We start from the raw sequence: 25,238 nt of genomic DNA on the forward strand, positions 1-25,238 counted from the left end.
AGTGCATGTGACATTCATTGCTGCCCAAAGCCTGGAGGCCTAAGTGAGGCCTAGGTTTGAAAGATTGCCAGCACTACAGTCCCAGAACTCCCAGCTTTTCTGCCTCCCTTATCCCAAACTCACGTTGGCTCTAACAAAGAGTGTTCTGGATACTGTAGGCCCCTATTTGCTTTATCCATCCACCGCTGCTGTGTAGTGATGATTGGGTGGACTATCTTGTTCTTGTCTACATTACAGAGTTTCAACTCTTAATGCCCTTCACCCGTACCTTCAAATCAGCCCTGCAAGGGACAACATACTTCTAACCCAGCACTCGAAGACCGTCTTCTCCCCTGACTTCATGTGACCCGGACCAGCTCCTGTAAGCGTGGTCTTAACCAATATATGGCCCTGATTGCCGTGCATACTTCCCACTAGCACCTTAGCCCCTCCCCTGACTGTAAGCGCACTGGCCCTTCTTAACCTTCGCTCTAGGAGTATTCATCCAATACGTCCAAATAAAGGGCCAGAAGTTGTTTAGGTTATGGGCAAATATGTTTCAAGGGTCTGTAGTTCTTAGCACTCTACCTGCTCGCATTTTTAAATATCCTGTGCTCCTGCAACAAAAAGACTTCAAACAATAAATCATAAAAAAGTCATGGCCATTTAGAAAGAGGTTTCTAATATGGCCTCTTTACTAAGTTGCAAAAAAAGACTATTTTCTCTTTCTGCTGAACCTTTTGTTTTAAATATAAGGTAAAAGCCAGAATGGGGCGCCGCAAACACTTCTGGACAAAGGTCCAATCCGTGCTTCTTACAGGTCTGTCCAGCATACTGTATGTGTTTTGTTAAGCTAAACCATGGATTCGTGTCCCGCGCATGCCGTGGAAATAAACAGCTAAAATGTATCACTTGTTGCAATGGATGATCCATTTAATGTTCTTTGTACCAGGGGTGGACAGGTGACTTTAATTGAGAAATCCTTGGTATTTCAGTGTTCCAATCTCATTTGTATCAATGTGTCTTAAAAGGCCGAAAGAGCTATACAATGTGCTGCATAGCCTACTTTGAGTACATTGTATTATACTTTTCTACGTTTTTAATCGTGGTACTATGTTCACTTCTTATGCTTAACATGTAATGGTTTTAAGTAATGGATCATGAATACATTTTTGGAACTTTGTGGGACACATAACGCGTGTGTGTGGATCTCTGAAGTGCGATATTTCTTGCGAAATATAAAGAAGGTAAAAATGCTCGAAGTTTTAGCAGTGATCATGTCCAGTGATTTAAAGGGACCACAGGTCAGATGTTTAGATGGTCCGTCTGGTCGTCTTAGGCTCGAACTGAGCATGCTCCGCGCACGCGCTCCGAACAGCCGTGACGGCGAGGTCATGTCACTCAGGGGCTCCTTCTGGAGGAAGAACCCGAAGGTAAGGAGCGTGCCAGAGTGGGCTCCAAATGCAGCCGACTCTAGACTTCTACGGTTTTGTTTTACTTCTGCTCGCTCAACACCCTCTCATTCCAGTGTGCATTGGTAAATGTGTCGTGCTGCCTAAGGGTGGAGGCAACTGAACCCTGGCCAAAATAAACCGCAAGTCAGAGTGCCGTTTTCAATCAATTCATAACCAAGCACAGCAGTAACATTATAAGGCAAAGTGATGTGTTAAAAAACAAGGGCTGACTGGTGGAGAGTACAATATGAGGGTGCCCCTTGGCAGCGGTGGTCCGTGCCGTGACGTATACATGATGTGATAACTAGTGTGGGCTTTTTTTTTTTTAACCTTTATGGTGTGTTTTTATTTATTTTATTTTATTTTTTAAGTTTCACGCATTATTATATTTAAATATCTTCTCAAAGTTCTTTAAATTCTCAGTACTTCCGAGGTTCCCATTTTCAGGAGTGAGTAGTTCCTTGCGCTCTGGGTTTTCTTTGCATTCTGGTAATTGTAGTTCTGCATATTTAATAGGTTAACCAGTTCTACAAGGATCGGAATGCCACGAAACAACTTTGAGTGGATGAGATACGCATGCGCGGAAACCGAAGGAAAAACACTTGAGGGCTTGGATTTGGCATGCTTGTTTATTGACTTTATTGTGTAGTAGATTGTGATGTTACTGATACATAAAATATGGTTGTTTTGGCCGCCTATATTTTGCTTTGTCAATATTTTTTCCTTCTACAGAAAACATTTTTAAACGGGCTGTTTCATTGACACATGATTCCCGTTTATTTATACAAACTCTTTTGAAGTGGTAGTTAGTTTGTTTTAACTGAAGTTATCCAACTCGTTCAGTGAAAACGCACCATTTGTTGGGTGACCAATTGACTCACTACCCTTGTCCATTCCAGGGCTTCGCCTTCTGTTATCGGTGCATTCCGAGAGCTGTGTTTTGGTTTATTGCAGTTGAGCGAATTGGACCCACACACCTGATAACAGTTTGTAAAAGTAAACTCCACTAATGGAAAGTGGTGGCATGGACCCATCTGATCACCATAAGCACTTGAAACGTAGCGTCCAAGTTACGGGTACAGAGTTATTAAAGGACTCACTGGCCATGTTGACACATTGCTCTAGCGTGAGATTTTCATAAAAAAAAAAAAATCTTGCTGTATACATCAGGGTGAACAAGAACTACTGTTCCCAGAATGCTACATGTTAAATGAACCCCTTGGAATGGAGCATGGTATCCATGGTAATGTGAGTGGAGTGATTTGGCAAGAGTACGTAGGTGCATTGGGTTGTGAATGTTTTAAAACAAGTTTACAATCTCGTCCTTTATATGCCTACGTTTTGACATCCTGACATTTTGCTGAGGCTTTGCAGCCACATCCCTAGGCCGCCGCTTCTTATGTTCATGTGCGTTCACAGGTAACTAACTGTACTCCAGCAGTTTGATTAAACTTCCTAGTTTTTACTGAGGTTTCTTTTTGACACGTGTGTGTTTGTGTATGTATTTGTGTGTGTGTGTGTGTATATGTATATGTATATATATATATATATATATATATATATATATATATATATATATATATATATATTATTACCTAGTGGCGGTTGCCACTAGGTAGTTATAGGTAGGACCTGGTTACTACAGAAAAAGCTTTTTTTTCTTTTGCTAATAACTTTGGCGCCGTTTGATGAATCTTCACAAAATGTTTCCAATTTTAGGGTGATCCATCAAGAAGGGGCAGAGAATGGGGTGGGGCAAAACGCTTTTTCCCCTATTCATTTTTCCATAGCGATTTTGAACAGCAATAATGCCTGTACCACTGGACGGAATTACACCAGATTTGGCAGAACGGTAGCTCTTGGTCCATAAAGAGGCCTTTTTGGTGTGCGGAGTAAAATCCGTTCAGTAGTTTTTGAGATATTAAAGAAAATCCATATTTGCATATATAGGGATGCGAAGGCTTCGCTGACCCTCCCAATCTTGTGCTGAGACCTGATTGGCTGCCAACAGTTCAACAAAGAATTGTTGGCAGCCATGTCGGGACTCTGCTTCAGCTGAGTCCCAGAAAAAAAAACGTAAAGAAAAGGCGCCAAGGTTCGGACACCCTGACCCCTTAGCTCTGGTGCTGGGGTCCTAGAGGTGACCCCCAGGCAAAAAAGCATTTTTGTAAAAAAAAATTATTCAGAGTAAGTCACAGCAGATCTGCCAAAAACGTTAAAAAAAAAAAAACGCAGGCTCCAGCGCTTGTTTAAATGCAGCCCCCAAGTGGGCCAGTTCGTGGGGGCATTGGCACAGTCCTCCCCCCCCCCCCCAAAAAAAAAACTGAAATGTTTAGGCCGGGCACTGGCGGTTGAGATTCCTGGGGCCTTGATTGGCCCTGGGGAGGGGAGCCAGGCAGTACCCCTCCCCAAAATGAAATTAAATGTTTAGGCTGGGCCCTGGGGGATAGGGTCCTCAGAGCTGAGATCAGCCTGTGGGGGTGTGGGGGTGTGGGAGTGTGTGTGCAAGGTTGGGTCATTATAGAGGTTGGCAGTGCTGGGTTGAGTTGTTATAGAAGTTGGCCACAGGGCCTGGCCAGGCTCTGCAGACAACCACTGCCGTGCACGGCCATAGGCCGCGTGTGGCAGTGTTTGGGTTAATGTCTAATAATGAAAACTACTTTACGTTAAAAAAACATAGAAATTCCCTGAAGCAACTACAGGTTACAAGGACGTTATAGTTAGAAAATAGAATTAAAAAACATAGAAATTCACTTAAAACCCCCCCAGAGATTACAGGGAACATTATAGTTAGGCTCATATTTTAAACGTACCAAACCATAGACATTCATCTGTTATAGTTAGTTATCTCAAGTAACTATAACTTGCACCCTCACCATGCACTGCTAATAACCCCACATAATACATCATTCATACCATCTTTGATAACATCATTGATAATATCAATGTAACATTTGCAGTAAGATTAGTTAGCAGAAAACTCTGCATGGAGGGGGCTCACTGCCACCCCACAGCCCTGGGACTGCCACCTCCCCGGGGCATCTTAAATTGTATGACAACTGCTGCCAAGTCACAGCAAACACTGCCCACAGCGAGGGGAGGGCTCTTGCTGCGAGCAGAGGTTTCCTCTCTCCCTTCCCGCGGAGATGCAGGCAGGGAGACAGAGGAAACATTGCTCTTGCAGTCCCTCTTTGCGACGGCAATGCTGGCTTCCACAGGCAGTGGGGAGCCAGCTGGGACCATGGGGGCCATCAGGCTCCCCCACCCCTCCCCCCATGGTCCCCAACATTGTGACGGGGTGCCCTTGAGAGCACCCAGGCCAGGGCACCCAGGTCACATGGCTGAGGCCAGGGTGATGGACTTCCTGGGACCGAGATCGGCCCTATGGATTGGGGGGGCACTCGGCCCACTCCACAACCCCCCACGCACCCCCAAAAAACGAATTAGGCCTGGTCCCCGGAGGAGGGGGTCCTCAGGCCGAGATTGGCCTGGGGAGGGGGCCATGCAGCCCTCCTCCCCTTAAAAAACACAACAACAACAACAAAAAAAACATTTTTAGGCCAGGCCTCGGGGGATGTGGTCCCCGGGGGCTGATATCGGCCTAGGGAAGGTGGTCGTGAGGGGTTGGGTAGTTATAGGGGTTGGCCACAGGGCCTGACCATGCAGTGCACTGCTAATTACCCCAGATAATACAGCAGTCTTGAGAATATCTATAAAATCCTGAAAAGTATAAATGAAACATTAAGAGTCACACTTTTGAAGAAAAACCTGTGAATGGCCGAGGCGCAAGTTATAGTTACTTGAAAGAACTCTAACTATAACATCCCTGTAAACTTTGTGTTTTTTCAGTGATTATATTTATATAGTTTCCATAAAAATTGATGCTGAGATCTTTAATTATAATCCAAGAAGTAGGCCACGATTGAATCCTTCCTTTTGTGTGCGCGTAAAATACACTAAGTACATCTTGCAATGAACACATACTTTGATTTGATTACTTCTGAGAACAGACACCTTGTTTTTCTGCCAATATTTAAATGTAATTATAATCACAAAGAAGAACAATACACAGCGCAGGTTGACAGCAGTTTTATATTTCTGAATCTGACTTGCCATGTGACTACAGCCAGTGCCATGGGAGTGGTTATGAATGTTTTGTTGGTTTTACGCCATTGTGGTAAGATAACTCGATTCGTTTTTTTTGTTCTCTTTTAAAGTATTTATTAAAGTCAAAACATATCCCAGCACTGCAGAAAATGTACTGTTTGTTCACAAGCACTTCTGAAATATCCAATAAAAACTGAATAAAACATGATAAAATGGTATTCCATCCAAAGATTATAGAAGAAAGAATTCAGTTTCGGAGCCTGTATTGTGCAAGGACCACACTGTCTTTTTTTCGCCGCCGTTCACCTTTAGGCAGGTGGCCTGGGTGCAAACAGGAACATTGCACCCCATCACAATCCGTGCGTTGAACCCGGGTAGCACATGCAGTGAAATGAGGAGGGGCTGTGCTCTGTTTCACCGAGCAGGCGGTAGCCGCCTACTTTTCAAAGAGGGGGCAATTCACCCTATTGCTAGTAATGCCCTGCTTCCAGGGCTGTAGCAAACCCACACTGTCCCTTGGGCAGCACAGTAAAGAAACATGGAGTGGCTGTTTAAGCTGCCTGGTTTTTCTACGCATAGGCAGCGCCCTCCTGCTTTTTTAAGGCAGAATAGAGATCCCCATGCAGAGTGACTGAACCAGCCTGCAGGGTGCTCCATGGGATCCCTTTCCCCCACCAGTTGTCACACTCAGGAGGCAACTTTTTTTGTACCGCATAGTCAGTGCGCCTTTTGGCGGCCTCTTTGCTTTTGTGCCAGAATACATAGTAGGGTTCAGATGTAAAGTGTTTGCTTTATGAGCATGGGGCTACGCCCAAAGGCTAATTAGGGAATGCCCCCTGAAGACGGCACAGAGTGCTATGTGCACTGGCACAACCCGTATAACACAATACGGCATACAAGCATCTGCATTTTCTTCTATAATGCTGCACTGCTCCTGGGGTGCAGAAAACCGTGTCCAGGCAACCCTGAGATATAATATTAAGGGCAAATAGTTTCCACCAGGCTTTGTATGGTGGAACACCAGGATAATCTCTGGAAATTGAATTTGTGAAGAAAGCTACCCATAGTGCAGGTCTGGACTCACCTTATAGTCCTCAGGGAAGCCCCAGTTGAATGTCAAGTTCTCAGATTGCTTGTGTGTGACATTTCCATGTATTGTATTGTAGTGCAATGTTTATATTACACTTACTACTTCCATGTGGGGGGCTGATGCAGGTGACTACATGGGTATCACAATACACAGTGTAGAGCGTGTGTTTGGAAGTGTGTTGTCTTAGTTGCGATCCTATGTGAGAAGTTTTTTCTTGTTGAGTGTGAAGACCACTGAGGTGCGGTTATCGTGTTATGCTACGCAGCTCTTAGTGGTGTGATGCTGGATCAGTGTGATAGAAAGATGCGCTGCTTATGGTTTTCTGAGGGCTGGCAGCTTTGAGCAACACTGCAGGCCCCCTTATTGTATTTCATATAATGAATATCAACTCAGCTTGTTACTGCATAGGGATGTCCATTCTGGGATACGGTGTTTGAAGTTTATGGTCCTGAGCAGGCATAGGTTGGGGTAAGACCTAGTGGAGAAGTCTGTTTGAATGTGGTTTGGTAACATCATCCCATATCTGATTGTCATTGTGAGGAGACAAGAAACTGTCATAGAAAATATCTTGTTGGGATCTGCATTGATGGACTAGTTTAAAATAATAAACTTTGCATCTCAAACAAATGGTGAGTGAACGCTGCTTGCATCAAGTGTTCCATGCAATTTCGGAATGAAGAAGCAATGCCAGATTTTCCCAATACATGTTCCAGAGAGATATTTTGAAGCTGCTTGATTGGGTGAACGTTCAAGTGATGCTGAGGTTTAGGTGTGTATGCGTGACGTTCTATACCTGTGTGTGACTTTTCGAGTAAAACTTGATACTAATTAATTATTTTTTGGACAAGACATCCCAGCGAGGACCGAGACAGTTAACACATCCGTAAGTGCCACTTATTTTCTTTCAAATGTACTTACTTACACTGAAGCTGAGAGTTTGAGTAGAGCTACCTCGTTGCCTCACCTCTGCCTATTTTTGGGCTCTTCCTCAGACATCAGGTACAGGGAAGACCTCTGCAGTTTTGGGTTACCACAGCTCCATGCTGTGTTCAGACTGGTAGGTGAGGAGGGAGTAGGTCTGTGGTAGCATGCTCAGGGGGTCGGGTTCTATGTCCGCTCACCTGAGCAGAGCAGTCTTGGGAGATCAGGCTCCCGAGGTAGGCCTACTGCCTGTGGTGCCATGCTGGGTCACTGCGTTCTCTCGCTCATTGTGATTGTGATTGTGACGAAGTGTGTTCTTTCTCCAGTGAGTGCTGCTCACTGGCATCAGACTGTCATTGAATTTAAAGTTACCAGTGTTTGCAGACAGAAGGGGCCATTCACTATCCGTGTCATAAAATATTGCACGTTGTCCGACAGGTAACGTTAGCAATTTTTAACCTCTTTTTGGCCAAGCAGCCTACTGATTGGAGGGAGAAGGTAAGTGACTCTGTAACTCTAAATTTTTCTTTTCTTTTTAAAGTACAGTGCCATTCTTTATTCTAAATCTCTAAATTAAGGAAGGGGCCCAGGGGCACAACAATACGACCGCGAAGGACAATATGAGGAGGAAAAAAATGTAATGTAGAATAGAGTAAAAAAGATACGCAAGGCTAAGTTGGGCGAGCACTCAGGAGAAGGCTCATTGGATATCTTTGTGGACAATAGTGGTAGCACTCACGATCCTTCACCTGGTGTAAAGTTAGGTACCTTAGTAAAGGAGTTTGTGGGGAAACAGAATTTAGGGGGAAAAGAATCTCAAGTGCCCCAGGTCCAGGGAAGTTGTTCTACACAATCGGACTGATTATGCTGCAATAATGTGTACTCTATTAGTAATATAATTGGGACATGCAGTGTATTGGATTGTGCTTCATGGCCTCTGTAGCTTTTCTAGATCCACCTGTCTTCTTTCCATTGTTTATTTTGTTCTCATTATCGCGGAAGCCTTATGGAATCGGGATTGTGTTGATGGTAGTGCAAGTGAAGCCTCTACACCCTACGATACACGTCCTCGGATGGCCAATATAATTGATGAGGATGTGGCTGTCTCCCTGTCCCTTCATGGTGTGGGTGCAATGGAAGTCACAATGACTTTGGACAATGAAAGCCAACCTCGCTATACAATGGCTGATCCTACAGATGAATCTTCTTCAACGCTACTTGAAGTCATTCTGCTCATGCAAAAGACTCTTAAAAGCCAGAATTCTCATACACATTTTTTGTGCTTTAGGAATCGGTAACAAACAATCTTTGATGAATTTGCTGTTTCAGTCCCCTAGAATTTGAAATCTATATGTGCCACGTGAAGAATTACTGCCATTATGTGCACGCACAAATTAGACTGCGCAGAGATCTATAGGGACAACTTTAAAAAAATATTTTCCCAATGTGACGCCGGGGGCGCATCATTTTCAATTAGGTGAGCCGTAGTTCTTCTTTTTTACATTTTTTTTTGTTTTGTTTTTTTTTTGTTTTTTTTGTTTTGTAAAGATTTGAGGATAGATGCAATGATTAATGGTGTCCCATTATTTCTGGATTCATAGGGAGGGGATTATATCCCATTGAGGTCCCAGCTGGCCCCTGGCACATAAGCAGGTCCCACATTTCCCTCCTGGTAGGACTAAGCAGTCCAGGTGAGCTTGTAATTCATTGTATGAGACAGCACAATGATTCATTTAATTCTTGCAACATTTTACTGACTTTGGACAATTTTGTCCTCCTTTCCTAATGCGTTGCTTCTCTTGTTTCTTCCATTTGAGTTCTGAGTGAGACCTGCAGTTGGGGCTAGGATTGGCCTGGTCGAAACGTCGATAATTTTATCAAGCCTGGATTGATTAATGAAAACACCGAAGGGCAATTTTGATTGACATTTTACCCTTTGTGGATGCTATTATATTTGTGATATAAGAATTGTTACCAACAGGCTTCTACATTTTGATTAGGATATATCTAAGCTTTTCTTTGTCTTTACTTTATTTTACCCACAAGCACTTTTTTTTTCTTTAAGCACATTCTTTGCTTTTTCTTATACTCTCTTTCATGGGGCAACTATGTTTAAAAGTGTAATAATAATTTATTCGTATTTTTGGACTTCAATATAATGATTACATTTCCACATTTGTATTTTTGTGTGTGAATGTTTTGACATATAATTAAGATAACAGATTGTGCTGCATTGATATAATCTGACTTATCTCCAGCCTAAAAAATAGGGGGTGGCTATGACTGAAGAGTAGTATAAGCTGACTATTCCGGCTTTTTAAAGTATAGGTTCTTCGGATTGGACCATTATAGTTATGTATTACTGTTTACTCAGGTCCTTCGGGTTATTATTGGGTTACCCTTTTGTTAAGTAACATGCAAAAGACTCTGCATGGTATTCTGGAAGTTATAGTTGTTACCAATGAGGGGTTGTGAGAAAGTAGCCTCTTTCTAGCCTTGTTACCCCCACTTTTGGCCTGTTTGTGAGTGTATGTCAGGGTGTTTTCACTGTCTCACAGGGATCCTGCTAGCCAGGGCCCAGTGCTCATAGTGAAAACCCTATGTTTCCAGTATGTTTGTTATGTGTCACTGGGACCCTGCTAGCCAGGACCCCAGTGCTCATAAGTTTGTGACCTATATGTATGTGTTCCCTGTGTGATGCCTAACTGTCTCACTGAGGCTCTGCTAACCAGAACCTCAGTGGTTATGCTCTCTCTGTACAAATTGTCACTAACAGGCTAGTGACCAATGTTACCAATTTATATTGGCTTACTGGAACACCCTTATAATTCCCTAGTATATGGTACTGAGGTACCCAGGGTATTGGGGTTCCAGGAGATCCCTATGGGCTGCAGCATTTCTTTTGCCACCCATAGGGAGCTCTGACAATTCTTACACAGGCCTGCCACTGCAGCCTGAGTGAAATAACGTCCACGTTATTTCACAGCCATTTTACACTGCACTTAAGTAACTTATAAGTCACCTATATGTCTAACCTTTACCTGGTAAAGGTTAGGTGCAAAGTTACTTAGTGTGAGGGCACCCTGGCACTAGCCAAGGTGCCCCCACATTGTCCAGGGCCAATTCCCCGGACTTTGTGAGTGCGGGGACACCATTACACGCGTGCACTACATATAGGTCACTACCTATATGTAGCTTCACAATGGTAACTCCGAATATGGCCATGTAATATGTCTATGATCATGGAATTGCCCCCTCTATACCATCCTGGCATAGTTGGCACAATCCCATGATCCCAGTGGTCTGTAGCACAGACCCTGGTACTGCCAAACTGCCTTTCCCGGGGTTTCACTGCAGCTGCTGCTGCCAACCCCTCAGACAGGCATCTGCCCTCCTGGGGTCCAGCCAGGCCTGGCCCAGGATGGCAGAACAAAGGACTTCCTCTGAGAGAGGGTGTTACACCCTCTCCCTTTGGAAAATGGTGTGAAGGCAGGGGAGGAGTAGCCTCCCCCAGCCTCTGGAAATGCTTTCTTGGGCACAGATGTGCCCAATTCTGCATAAGCCAATCTACACCGGTTCAGGGACCCCTTAGCCCTGCTCTGGCGCGAAACTGGACAAAGGAAAGGGGAATGACCACTCCCCTGACCTGTACCTCCCCTGGGAGGTGCCCAGAGCTCCTCCAGTGTGCTCCAGACCTCTGCCATCTTGGAAACAGAGGTGCTGCTGGCACACTGGACTGCTCTGAGTGGCCAGTGCCACCAGGTGACGTCAGAGACTCCTTGTGATAGGCTCCTTCAGGTGTTGCTAGCCTATCCTCTCTCCTAAGTAGCCAAACCCTCTTTTCTGGCTATTTAGGGTCTCTGTCTCTGGGGAAACTTTAGATAACGAATGCAAGAGCTCATCTGAGTTCCTCTGCATCTCTCTCTTCATCTTCTGCCAAGGAATCGACTGCTGACCGCGCTGGAAGCCTGCAAACCTGCAACATAGTAGCAAAGACGACAACTGCAACTCTGTAACGCTGATCCTGCCGCCTTCTCGACTGTTTTCCTGGTGGTGCATGCTGTGGGGGTAGTCTGCCTCCTCTCTGCACTAGAAGCTCCGAAGAAATCTCCTGTGGGTCGACGGAATCGTCCCCCTGCAACCGCAGGCACCAAAAAGCTGCATTACCGGTCCCTTGGGTCTCCTCTCAGCACGACGAGCGAGGTCCCTCGAATCCAGCAACTCTGTCCAAGTGACTCCCACAGTCCAGTCACTCTTCAGTCCAAGTTTGGTGGAGGTAAGTCCGTGCCTCACCTCGCTAGACTGCATTGCTGAGAACCGCGACTTTTGCAGCTACTCTGGCCCCTGTGCACTTCCGGCGGAAATCCTTCATGCACATCCAAGCCTGGGTCCACAGCACTCTAACCTGCATTGCACGACTTTCTAAGTTGGTCTCCGGCGACGTGGGACTCCTTTGTGTAACTTCGGGTGAGCACCGTTTCACGCATCCTCATAGTGCCTGTTTCTGGCACTTCTCCGGGTACTACCTGCTGCTAAGAGGGCTCCTTGTCTTGCTCGACGCCCCCTCTACCTCCTGGTCCAATTTGCGACCTCCTGGTTCCTCCTGGGCCACAGCAGCGTCCAAAAACGCTAACCGCACGATTTGCAGCTAGCAAGGCTTGTTGGCGTTCTTTTGGCGGGAAAACACTTCTGCACGACTCTACAAGGCGAGAGGGATCCGTCCTCCAAAGGGGAAGTCTCTAGCCCTTTGCGTTCCTGCAGAAACTGCAGCTTCTTCTGTCCAGTAGAAGCTTCTTTGCACCTGCAGCTGGCATTTCCTGGGCATCTGCCCATCTCCGACTTGCTTGTGACTTTTGGACTTGGTCCCCTTGTTCCACAGGTACCCCAGATTGGAAATCCAGCGTTGTTGCATTGTTGGTTTGTGTCTTTCCTGCCTTATTCCCCTATCACGACTTCTTTGTCCTTTGGGGAACTTTAGTGCACTTTGCACTCACTTTTCAGGGTCTTGGGGTGGGCTATTTTTCTAACCCTCACTATTTTCTAATAGTCCCAGCGACCCTCTACAAGGTCACATAGGTTTGGGGTCCATTCGTGGTTCACATTCCACTTTTGGAGTATATGGTTTGTGTGCCCCTATCCCTATGTGTCCCCATTGCATCCTATTGTAACTTTACATTGTTTGCACTGTTTTCTAAGACTATACTGCATATTTTTGCTATTGTGTATATATATCTTGTGTATATTTCCTATCCTCTCACTGAGGGTACACTCTGAGATACTTTGGCATATTGTCATAAAAATAAAGTACCTTTATTTTTAGTATAACTGTGTATTGTGTTTTCTTATGATATTGTGCATATGACACTAAGTGGTACTGTAGTAGCTTCACACGTCTCCAAGTTCAGCCTAAGCTGCTCTGCTAAGCTACCATTATCTATCAGCCTAAGCTGCTAGACACCCTATACACTAATAAGGGATAACTGGGCCTGGTGCAAGGTGCAAGTACCCCTTGGTACTCACTACAAGCCAGTCCAGCCTCCTACAGGGATTAAAAAAAAAACTTTAAGACTTGGGGTCTGATTTAGGTCTTAGCAGAGGGGAATACTCCGTCACAAACATGACGGATATCCTGTGATGTATTGCGATCCTATGATATCCTGCGGAGATCGTAATAAGGCGGACGGGATACCCTCACATTTGTGACAGAGTATTATTCCCTCTGCCAAGCCCTAAATCGGGCCCTAAATTCTACTGGAAAAGATTTGTGTACAATAAATGAGTTAATGCCGACCATAGTAAGGCCAGTACCTTTACTAAAGGAAATTAGAGCAGATGTAAAAGTATTACCCTCCTACAATCGGACTTCAGTGTTTTATTTCTGGAAGACCTATGCTTGTGAAGAGAAGAGGGAAACCATTTAAAGATGCCAGGAGAATGGGAGGAAGGTTAGGCAACGTAGTTAAGTTCTTCTTTAGGAAATCTGGGAATTTAAGAAATAAATGTGGAAAAGAAGGATAAGAGAAGGGAAAACCTCAAAAACCCAGAGAGATAGAAATATAGTGTCCAACCAACTGAACGGAGGAATGAATAAATTTCAGAGGAAAGCCCTAGATATGTTATCATCTATATTGAAATCAAATGTGAGCATTGCTGTATCACTAATTAGGAAACAAGAGGGTTCATTCAACTCTGGGAGAGAGGCCATCTGTAGGAAAGGGAGCATCTATAGAAGAAGCCTTCAGATTAAAATGTGAAACTCTGCCGGGAAATAGCAAACATAGTTATGATTCAGTCACACACTTTGATATTCTGCATAATAGGAGGAAAGATTAAAACCACTTAATAGATCCAAACTTCTGTAGGTATTTAATCTTTAGTGTTGATTGCCTCTACTGGCTTGAAGCAAGTTGCGTTTGTAAACACTAAGGAAGGAAAATAAATATTTAAAGTAGTCCTTTACTCTAAATTGATTTAATCCATGATAATGGATGCTGAGTGGGGATTAAACTTGCAGAGGATCAGAATAGTTCAGTGGGCGGAAATAAGTTTGGTTAAGGGGAATACCTCCTTAACCATCACACATCGTAGGTATCACACAGGTTTTAGATAACCTGTGAGCAGCCATACAGTAATTTAATGAAGGGCAAACGTTTTCCTCCAAGGTAGCCTTAAAGTGAGTACTTCATAAAGAAATGGTAAACGTTCAGACCACAACATTAGATGAGGTAATAGATTCTCCTGCCTTGAATATTTTTTTTAAGTAGGAGATCTCCAGCGGATATATTGGCCAGTAAAACATTTTACCCATGGGCAACTTGCAGGGGCCTATTGATTATTTCTTTATTGTTCAGACATGGTCCTTTCAACTTTGTAACAATTTTCAGGTTTTGTGGCTAGGAGGGAGTGACTAGTGGCCTTTACACATGGGATTACAATTTGGAACCTTGAATGGGGATCATGTGATGCCCGCTGGAATTGAATATCCTAGAAGGTTGACTAACTGTGTAAATGAGTCGCAAGTTGCTTTATTATATAATATCCAATTGGCTGTAGGTCTGGGAAATATTAATGTTGAAAGTAAAGATGAAATGGATTGGTACAATAAGTTCGTAATCAACGTGACAGAATGTCTGATCTCATTACAAAGAAAGTCACAATAGCCGCAAACAACTGATTAAAAAAATGTTTTGGCTGGTTTGATTCTGAATGTCTAGATGTGAAAGCACAACTAAAACAAGTAAATACATATAAGGGGGAAGGAACAAATTCAGACATGGAAGTGACTATTGATCAAATACAAGAAGAGAATGCCAAAGTAATTAAAGGAAGGAGTATTATAAAATAAATTGAGATAGCATGGTGCTTGTAACCGCATCAAGGGATATGAAGAAAGTTTGGGAGCTGGTGAAGTAAGGAGGGAACAAAAGTAAAACTACTCTGAACTTCAGTATCTCAGAAGAAGCCTGGGTTGTCTACCTGCAGGAGTGGTATTCAGCAAAAAGCAAGGTAGTGTCTGGAGACTGGGTTGACACAATCGAGGAACTGTTCTATTATACATCCCTGTCTTCAATGAAAAAGATTATAACTGGTATAAATTTTACCAGAGCTGTGGGTCCAGACAATGTTGTGACAATCATAGTCCAATCCAGCCAAATCATACGCAAATGTTTTTATAGTAAACAGCGACAAAAAACATTTCTGTAATGGGGACAAAATACAAAACATATAAGTGGTACATCAGGGACATTGTGGTGAGAGTCTTCTAACTTCCCTAAAAGTAAGAACATGCACATCTGTGGGTTGTTTTGAAGAAATGTAAGAGAGAATTTGGTGGTCCGTTATTCTCAGCGATTACAGCTATAGTACCTTCTCATTTGTTGTGTTGCACAAAACTTTAAGCCTAGGCTCGTGGTATGACTGGAATTAAATGGAGGCCAGGTGCTCAAAAATATCTTGTCTTCTCCCATTGTTGATGATGCAAGCTATTCGTACAGAACTTGGTTTATACTCTTGGAATCACATTTCCACAAATATCACAATACTATTTTGGCCAAGATTGCAAGCATATTTAATAAATAAAAGGTCTGATTTAGATGTCAGTGTATGGGTTACTCAGTCGCAACGGTGACGGATATCCCATCCGCTGAAATCTAAATACCATAGAAAACAATGGAATGTAGATTTTGTCGGGCGGGAAATCAGGCCCAAAGTGTTCTGTTTTCTATGAAAGAAATTTGCCATAGTGAATTGCGTTGAGCAAAAGATACTAGATGCAGTTTCAAGGATGTAGCTCTGTTTTTGAATTTTGGTATTTTTGATAGTGAGGTTTTAATCAACTATAGCAAAAAAGGAGCTAAAGGAAAAGGCTGCCAAGGAGTCCAGAGAGAAGGATCTAAGTTACTTCAGCGCAAAGAGTTCGACCTTGTACTTGTGAAATACTTGGCAGGAAGCAACGCACTTCCTGTACCTCTCGGATTTTCCGAACCCAATCTTGCACACAGAGATTCTGAAATTTCAGGTGAGTCTAAACCTTGGGTTTTCCATTTCCCCAAGTTGTGGGAGAATGGCGGATGTGGCACCTGAGTGCAGGCTAAATACAAATGTTCCAGTATGCATATTTTAATAAGTTGCATTTATTGTGTTAACCTTAGGCATCAGGCCTATTTTAAATAAATATGGTATAAGCTCAAGATCTGATGTTATAAAACTACTGTAGGACATGCGAGTTTTAGATGTTGTCAGTGTAATAGGCAGATTTTCAGTAGCCCTGAGCAAGTGGAATCAATAGAGTGGAAGGAAAGACTTTCACCAATAATGAGATTTTTATTACCTCACAAGTATTTGGGTGTCTAGCATAAATGTATTTTATGAATATCTTTTAACAATAGACACTTTTGGATTTTATTTGTGAGGGTTCTATGTGTTTAGTCATGTATTTGAATTGTGACTTTTAGTATTGATATATTGTATACAAGAAGCTGTTGTATGTTTAGATACATTTTGGTTTACTGGACTAAGGTGCAAATAAACCTGAAATCGTCTTGATCCCTTATCATCTGGCTATGCTGCAGACACCTACATCAAAAAGTATGATTCAGTGAACGGACAAGTAACTTTTACTCTCGCTTTTCCACAAAGGACTGCTTTTAGACTAGGACTACCTATTTAAATCGCAGGACAAAATGTTCCTGTGCAGGAATGATGAACGATTTATGATCATCTATCCCGAGTTGTGTGACGCCCCACAGGGTTGTGTAGCTTGAGAACTAGGGGTTGCTTTAACGGGGGGATGGTGCACTGAGGATCATCTAATTTGGTGTCTAGAAAACAGACCTGAGAGGAAATACACTGCTTTCTTGTAGACATTTGACCCGCATCTCCCGCCCCCCAATCCATGACCACTTAAACAAACCTGCTGGAGACAGTCCCACTCACTCGTGGTACAATGACACTCTGAAACAACACAACCTCACTCATTGCGTTTTCACAGTCGATGGTGAACTTAAAACCACGCTTTGTTGAAGGTGGAGAATTGTTAGGAAGAGTCCCATGGAAGGAGAAGTGCGGTTTCGGTAGGTGAAGGTATGAAATGGGGCGAAGTAGAACTTCAGCTAAAATGCTTGAGCCATTTGATCTATAGGAGACGCAGACTACTATGGCAGAAGAATGCTAGAGTTATCCACAGAACCTTGAGCTTTACTTGGAGGGCTCAGTTTGACCACTAGCGAGAAGAACACCTTGCATACAGGGGCAAAGTTGATACTGGCATGGCCAGGCAGTGGCAGGATTTCCTGGGGCCCAAACCCAAAAGTGTGGTGGGAGGCCCATCCTATTTTCTGCCTCCTACAAACAGAGCTGGTTGAAGTGCAGACATGAATAAAGTATCGTTTTCAGCACCCAACGGGTGCTGATACAACACAAGTTTAGATTTGCTGCCAAAACGGACCCGCTGGTTCATCAACTTCGTTTGATATGGAATTAATTGAGCCCAGCATACGGGTTGCTACCTTCAAATGCTAATTTCACCCTTGTTTGGGGCATTTCATTGGAGGGTTTCCCTGTAGCAGCTCTTTATATGCATCGCCCCCCCCCCCCCCCCAAATCCCCCAATATGCGTGACCGATCCGGAGCTATGGTCATTTTCAGGGAGACAGATGGACAATATCGGAGCCGTGGTGGGTATGGATTTCTGAATTGCAGTAAATTTAATACATGTTCTTGCAGAAAGTGGGAATGTGGTGCCCTGGCTATTATTGATATGGGAACACATTCTTCTTGACACTAAACCAAACAATTGTATGATTCCCTTATCTCCCTTTGCGTCTCATCCTAAATATCTGCATTGAACTGTACAATATTATACTATGTTAATATGTAAAAAAAGATCCTGCAGTATCACATCTTATTTTTTAGTTCATATATTTTTTTAAGCTTGTCAAAACATGATATTTCGTAAATCCGATTCTGTAACTTAAACACCCCAGATGCTTATCCCACAATTACGACTACCTGTGTAGGGTTCATTGAAGCGCACTTCATGTGATCATATACTGATAATTGATGAGAGCGTAACACTGCAAACAAACCCACACATGTAGTTACCAACGTACTGAAACATTTTATGTAGCCGAGGACCGTGAGGAACAATCGCATAATATAATTTGCACAGGCTCACAGTTTTATTGAATGGTGAAGCCAAGCTTTAAATCCAGATATCCTGGTTCCAAAGTATGGAATACTGCCACTAGAAAACCTCACCTTCCAAGTTGCGTTCTGAAGAATGGCTTTTTCAAGCTCATACCAGACTACAATTAGTGTTCATTGTGCAATTAGGCGCTGGGGATTTTGAAAGTTGGGTATTTAATTATTTATTTTGTTTTACAAATTGACAGAGTTCTAATGGTAAGAAGTCAATCTGCAACGCCGACATCACACACTATAGTCCCACCTAAAGGCTATTGCTCACACTTTACTTGGAGGCTCAGCTCTTAAGGATGCTACATCATCAATTTGCTGTGAATAAGGCTCTCACTGTTTTCCTCCTGCTCTTGGTATGTTCCATGCTGTGGCAGGCCACGTTGAGTGCAGCATTGCTGTTTTGACACATATACCCGACCCCACATGTCAAGAAATCAAACTTGGTTGTGCCATTATGCCTTCCAGATGTGACATGAAAATATAATCAACAACATATATAACGTCTTCTAATGTACTCATGTTATCATCCACGTCATATTTCTAAGGTGCAGTTATTAGTAGGAAAGTAGAAAAGGCATATTCATGTTTCTGTAATTACATTTATCGACTGGAAATTAACACGTATGCATTTGTATTCAATGTATTGGGATTATGGTATCATAGTTAAAATGTTGTATCATTATAGGTATTCCTCATTTATTTTTCTTATGAAGACAGTTGCTTGTATAGCTATGTGTATGAATGTGCATTGAATCCTATGTTAAATTGACGTGAGGAAGCTGAAAAGTTTTTCTCTGTTTAACCTTAAATAAATGTGGAGTTTTGCTTGCATTGCATTTTCTTTATTTGCAGGTGTGTCTGCACAAGTATAAAGTTAATGAAAGGCCTGTAATGAGTTTTGAGATAAAGGGGTATGTAAGGGTATGTTGGCAAGGAAAACAAGTGAAGATGAACTCCCTCCAAGCTCCTGGACACGGAAGGCATCCAAGGTCATCCTGATGTCCGGTTTGTGAAATGAAAGTGTAATGAGAATTGCAAATTCCAAACTCTGTACGGAAGAAGGAAACCTACTGGCAGTGATGATTGTAAACTCTTGAAGTTTTGTAAGGTCTAAGTGGTGTTTAGTTACTTGGGTGAGGCAGACCTTTTATTAATCCTTTGACTGGAGCAGGTCCCTAGAGACTTACAGGGGTACCAATTTCTCTCCTTTACTTTGGCTGAAGTGGCTTTATGCTATGCACATCTCTGTCTTTCAAAACTTCTACTGAGGTTTCTGTTTTGTTGACACTCTTAATTATAATTCTATTCCCTATCTTTCCAGAGAAATCTTTAGGTTTCCCTTAGCTTAATTAGCATATTTAGATTTAATTTGCTCATAAACGGTTAGGCAGGAAGATCGCAATTTGGATTCCGAACATCAAGTGCTATGTCTTTTTTTCATTTGTATTGCTGTGACTGAAATGTTGGTATGTGTTATGTTGATATGTTTTTATCTGATTAGACTCTTTAATCCGCTTTTAATGAGTTTTACTTATTTAGTATGTTTCTGAGAATCCTATACATAAGTCTGGCTTTGAATCTGTAATAAAACTTTTGAACTAGATTCCGCCTCCGAGATTCAATGTGTGGCCAAATGGGTTACTCTGTTTATTGATTGAAAAAGTTGATGTGTTCCTCCTTACCTCTCGGAACTCCTAAAAAGATTCATAGGAACGAGAGAAACTAGAAAATGGGCCAGACGCATTATCAGTTTCTTAATGTTGACTTTCAAGCTGGTGATAGGGACCCCTGCCTTGTAAGGCGAGGTGGAAGGTGGCAGGGCAATGGCTTATCTGATAATTTTGAAAACTGCACAAGAAGATGACCGGACATTATAATTACATCCTAGGGTGAGTTGGGAAAAGCTGAAAGCAGTATGTGCTTCACACTTTGGTGAGAAATGTGAAATGTTTTTCAGTCTTTGGCATGACAATGATACTCTCCAGACGAATAACGTGGACTCTACCATACTAGGGTGAGCTTCATGTTTTGGCAAAATGTGTAAGTGCTGTAGCATGGCAATATGGAAAGTGACATGATAATACACATTTTGCATAGTGGGTATAATGTCTGTACTAGTACAACCATTTGTATTTTAAGTACTGAAGCTCTGTGAAAATTGGCATTGCAATATCTACTCTGCAAAGTGGCTTTGCTACATGACCATTAAATTACATGCTGAGGAATGTGTACACTGGCATCATTGTAGTATCTGGAACAATAACTACCTGTGCAAATATCAACAAATCTTTTACTCTGACCCACATGGCTGCCTTTGCAACAACGATTTCAGCCAAGGACAAAATAATTGTGCCTGCTTTTATTGACTATAGTGCAGGATTTGATCATTGTTGGACCTGGCCCTTTTTGCAGGGTCCTCCCCAAACTTTTTGCCTCCTCCCTCCTATTTTTTCTGACCTGTTTCTATTGGCTTTAGGATTCTGAGCACTTTACCACTGCTGACCAGTTCTAAACTGCAAGTGCTCTCTATCTAAATTGAATTGTTAATTGATTTATCCACAATTGGCATATTTGATTTACTAGTAATTCCCTAGCAAAGTGCACTAGATGTGCCCAAGGCCTTTAAATCAAATGCTACTAGTGGGCCTACAGCACTTAATGTGCCACCTACATGAATTGCCCTGTAACCATGTCTCAGACCTGCCACTGCAGTGTCTGAGTGCAGTTTTAAACTGCCATTTTGACCTGGCAAGTGCACCCACTTGCCAGGCCCAAACCGCCCCTTTTATTACATGTAAGTAACCCCTAAGGCTGTCCCTGGGAGCCACGTGGACAGGGTGCAGTGTATTTAAAAGGTAGGACATGTACCGGTGTGTTTTACATGTCCTCATAGTGAAATACTGCTAAATTAGTTTTTCGCTATTGCAAGGCCTATCTCTCCCATGAGTTTATGTGGGGATTGCCTTGAAATATCTTTTAAGTGTAATTTCCCATTGGGAGCAGATAGAGATGTGGAGTTTGGGGTCTCTGAACTCACAATTCAAAAATAATTATTTTTGTGAAATTGGTGTTCAGATTGTAAGTTTGGAAATGCCACTTAAAAAAAAAAAAAAAATTTTTTAAAAGTGGGTATTTCCTTTCATAACCATTCTGTGCCTCTGCCTGGCTGCTGGAATACACGTCTGGGTCAGGGTGACAGTTGGGTTGTTTTTTAATTCACTCTAGACAGTCACACAGAGGGAGCAGAGGTGTGCCCTGCATATCCTGGTGGGTCTTCCTGGGCTAGAGTGGTGGGAGAAGCTGACACTTGCACCTGAATAGGTCTGTGCCTGCCCTTACAGAAAGCAATACCCTGGAGTGTGTTTGGGGCCAAGGCAGGGAAGGGCAGGGTCTTGTGCACTACAAAGACATTCCTTTGAATTTTGCCTACTCCGAAGACAGAAATGAGTATAAGTATTGGACCCCTGGCCCCACAACGTTAGAATCCTTGGACTGGACGGAGGACATTCTGCCAGAAAAAAAGCTGGATGCTGTAGGAGGGACTGCCACTCTCTGTTGCTTTGCTTTGCTGTGCTTGTTTGCTGTTTCTGTCCTTGGAGTGAAAGGACTGGACTTTGCTTTCTACATTCTGTTTCCAAAGGTTCTCCAGGGGCTTGGACTGAGCTTGCATCCTGTAAGAAGTCTCTGGGACATCAAAGACGTCATCTGCCAGCACCTGGGCTTTCTTGCTGAGAGTCCTGACTTGCCAAGTGGTGCCAAATCTAGTCCTTGGACCCTTGGAAGTGAGTAATCTTTGAAAATGTTTTTCTTTGCTTGTGTATGTTGGGTGGTTTTGTTGTTTTTGGTCGTGTTTTATTCAGATAAATATTGACTATTTTTCTAAACTTGTGTGTGTGTGAGAGAATACTTTATACATTGCCTCTGAGCTAAGCCTGACTGCTCGTGCCAAGCCACCATAGGGGTGAGCAGGTTGTATCTTAGCTGTGTGATTCCCTTACCCTGGCTAGAGTGAGGATTCCTTCTTGGGCAGGTTGCAAACCACTGCCGATTAGAGACCCTATTTCTAACAATCCTGTTAAGCAAGCACTGCTGTAGATTGGAGAATTAGCAAGTTATGCTCAATTTGTCAAATTGTCTTGCTCCTGGAGACATTAGTTACAAAGGAGGTCTCAACTAAGAATGGTCTCTTTTCAAAATTTCACATCTCAAACACTCTTAAGCAGGGGAGTACTTTGACACCCCCGCTAGTCTGTTAGTATTTAGATGATGTACCTAGTACTCTGGAGATAGTAAATAGATTAACTCGGAAACTGGGTATTAGTAAGTCTTATTATGTGGATGATTTATTATTAAAGACTGTCACTTCAAATGGACTAAGGAGGATTATATTTTTCAGGGTTATCAGAACCAAAGTTTTCAGTTAATTCAGCCAGCCCTAAGTGATTTTGTTTTCTAAGCTACCATCAAGTACTACTGGTTCATTAATAATGCCAAAATTGATTAAGTGAAATCCTGCCAGTACTTATATAGCTATAGCAGAAATCATCTGCACCTTCATGGCTAAAGTTGAATCTCCTTTCTTTACAGGACTATAAATCTATGCAGAAGTGAAATGTCACGCAAGAGCATCTCTCTCTGAAATGCACCCATGAACTATTTAATCTGTGTCGGTTTCCTTCCTCTAGATTTAGTCTAGAACTAAGATGATAAAGGAATCTCTCATTGTATTTCTTGTTGGAAAGTAGAGACTAAAATGATGAAATGTAAGCTTTAGAGCCCAATCTAAGGAGAGGCTGTTAATTTGTTTTCACGTTTTAAATCTCATTTACAGTCTTTACTGAACAAACATAATTCACGTTTGTGGGAATATTTGATGGGATTAAAAGAAAGCAAGACACTATTTTTTTGCGGAAAAACATATTAAGCAACTTTCGCTAAGAGTCTATACATCTTCTGGACAAAGAAACATTGACTATAACTCATTAACATGTAAAAAACATACGCCCCTGAAAGGCAACACGGACTTCTTTCAAGCTTTGGCTCAGAAGTGAAGATTGTCTTTCTTTAGTTTAGTGTTTTATATGTATCCATACTTGCCCTATGGGGTCCGTGGTTGGCTAACGTCAGTGACGATTGTTTATGTTTATACATTGAATGTTCTTCCTTAGAGCATTTGTCCTGGCCTGTTTTAGGATAGGCGATAATGTCTTACACTGATGATTTTTTTTTTTTTTTTAGGATTATCATGTAGGACCATCAAATTGGACACTACATTATGTTTTAAAGGTGGTAGTAATAAACTGGGAAATTGGGTTATCAGAATTTGGAGGTGCTATAAGGAAGCACATAGTGAAGGATATAAAACATTAACCAACACCATTTAAAAAAACCAAAAAAAAGTATATTTGACTTTGCCAAGATTAGCACTGTTTTAATTTGTAAAATGCCACAAGGGAGACACTTTGTGTTATTGTATTTGCTGGTTGCTTGGCTAACAGTACTAAGCGTGTTGAAGCTTTAGAGCTAAACTATTAATGGGAAAATAAAACAATTCGCACCATGAGAGTGATCTTTGGTGAACCGTGATAGGCTAAAATTAAAGCAGATTTATAGCATTTTAGAGGCAACCCCTGGACACTTTAATGATGTACTCAGTGAGTGCAATCGCTTTAAATTTGGGGCATATTAGTGCTATTTTTATTTTTGGGATTTGAAATCTTGCAGACTAGTTGCAAATGAAGAGTTTAAATCCAAAAGCACCTTAAGGTTCCTTACCTTAAAATATCTGTGGCTTAGGCAAGAAATCAAACAAGAAATGAAGGTTGTCGTTCAAGGTATTCCAGCCAAAAATATACCAAAAACACTCTGCCAGCATCCATGCACATGGGGTCTGACGTGTTAGTTAATCCACTCGGTGCCTTTAAACGAGGTTCATAGGGGTAAAATGCTCACACAAATGTGTTCAAAAACAGCAAAGAAGCAAATGTTTGAGACAAGACGAGATAAGCAAGGGGAAACCACAGCTCACATGTTTCCCTTTGTAAGGCCTCTTGGGGATATTTCACTTTGGATCATTCGTGTATTTATTTATAGCTCGTGGTCGCACTTGTGCTTGAGGTTGGACTAAAACTTAAAGCAACCATGGAGACTGCTCTAATACCACAACATGGTGCTCAAGTTGAAGCCTCAGGAGGAGGGTTTTGATTTTCGCTCCTTCGATAATTCATCTTAAAATGGGGCTGAAGAATGTGTTTTACAGCACAATTTCATCAACGTAATTACCAAACAGATGGGCCCTGTCGACCATTCTAAAGAGTAGCTGATTTCAGTGACGTAATAGAAGCCCCCCCCGCAGTCCCCACGGTGCGGGGGGCGGCGCCTCGACACAGTACACTGAGTTCCTGACTGGTTGTAATGACTTTGAGCCCGACTCATTTAAGGTAATATTATCAGACAGTTGGTAGCACACCCTGTCCTTAGTGTCGCAGAGACGTATGTGACCAGGCACAGCTCTTTGCACAGGCAATTAACAGCAAAGCTGTATCACGTTCTGCCCCACAAACTGAGGGAGCGAGAGGGGTGTGGAAGAAAATCACAGTTTAAGTTTAGTTCTGGTTCAGCAAATACAAACCCCAAAAACCAGAGGCATATCTTGAATAGGGCGTATAGGGTGGAACCCCCTCTAAAAAAATCTGTCAACGCGCAGCCCAGCAATGACTGACGGTCGGGTGCAGTCGTCACAGTCGGATCACCTTTGGGAGGGTGTCCCAGAGGGTGGCGTGCCCGCGGCAGTGCTCTAAGTGGGCGAGTAAGACACACTTTGAAACGGGTCCCATCTGGACCTTGTATACAAGCTCTTGACTTTACCAGCAAACGCAGATCAATTTCTAAACAGTTGTAAAAACCCTCTATGTAATCATAGTCAAAGTGACGCAGTCCCTGTTTACGTTTCACGTTTTACTTCATTTTGCATTCCCCACATTTATTAG

The 25,238-nt window shown here is 42.6% G+C and overlaps 1 protein-coding gene across 1 annotated transcript in view; it reads left to right on the forward strand.

Moving 5' to 3' along the window:
• Positions 1–1,269: 1,269 nt before the first annotated feature.
• Positions 1,270–25,238, forward strand: part of ANKRD35 (ankyrin repeat domain 35) — a 436,761-nt gene continuing 412,792 nt past the window's right edge. The window contains exon 1 of the mRNA XM_069217933.1: positions 1,270–1,412. Coding sequence (XP_069074034.1) covers positions 1,332–1,412 — 81 coding nt within the window. The 5' untranslated portion in view covers positions 1,270–1,331. The remainder of the gene's footprint in view (positions 1,413–25,238) is intronic.

Source organism: Pleurodeles waltl, chromosome 12 (assembly GCF_031143425.1).
Source record: "Pleurodeles waltl isolate 20211129_DDA chromosome 12, aPleWal1.hap1.20221129, whole genome shotgun sequence".
Classification (NCBI taxonomy): domain Eukaryota; kingdom Metazoa; phylum Chordata; class Amphibia; order Caudata; family Salamandridae; genus Pleurodeles; species Pleurodeles waltl.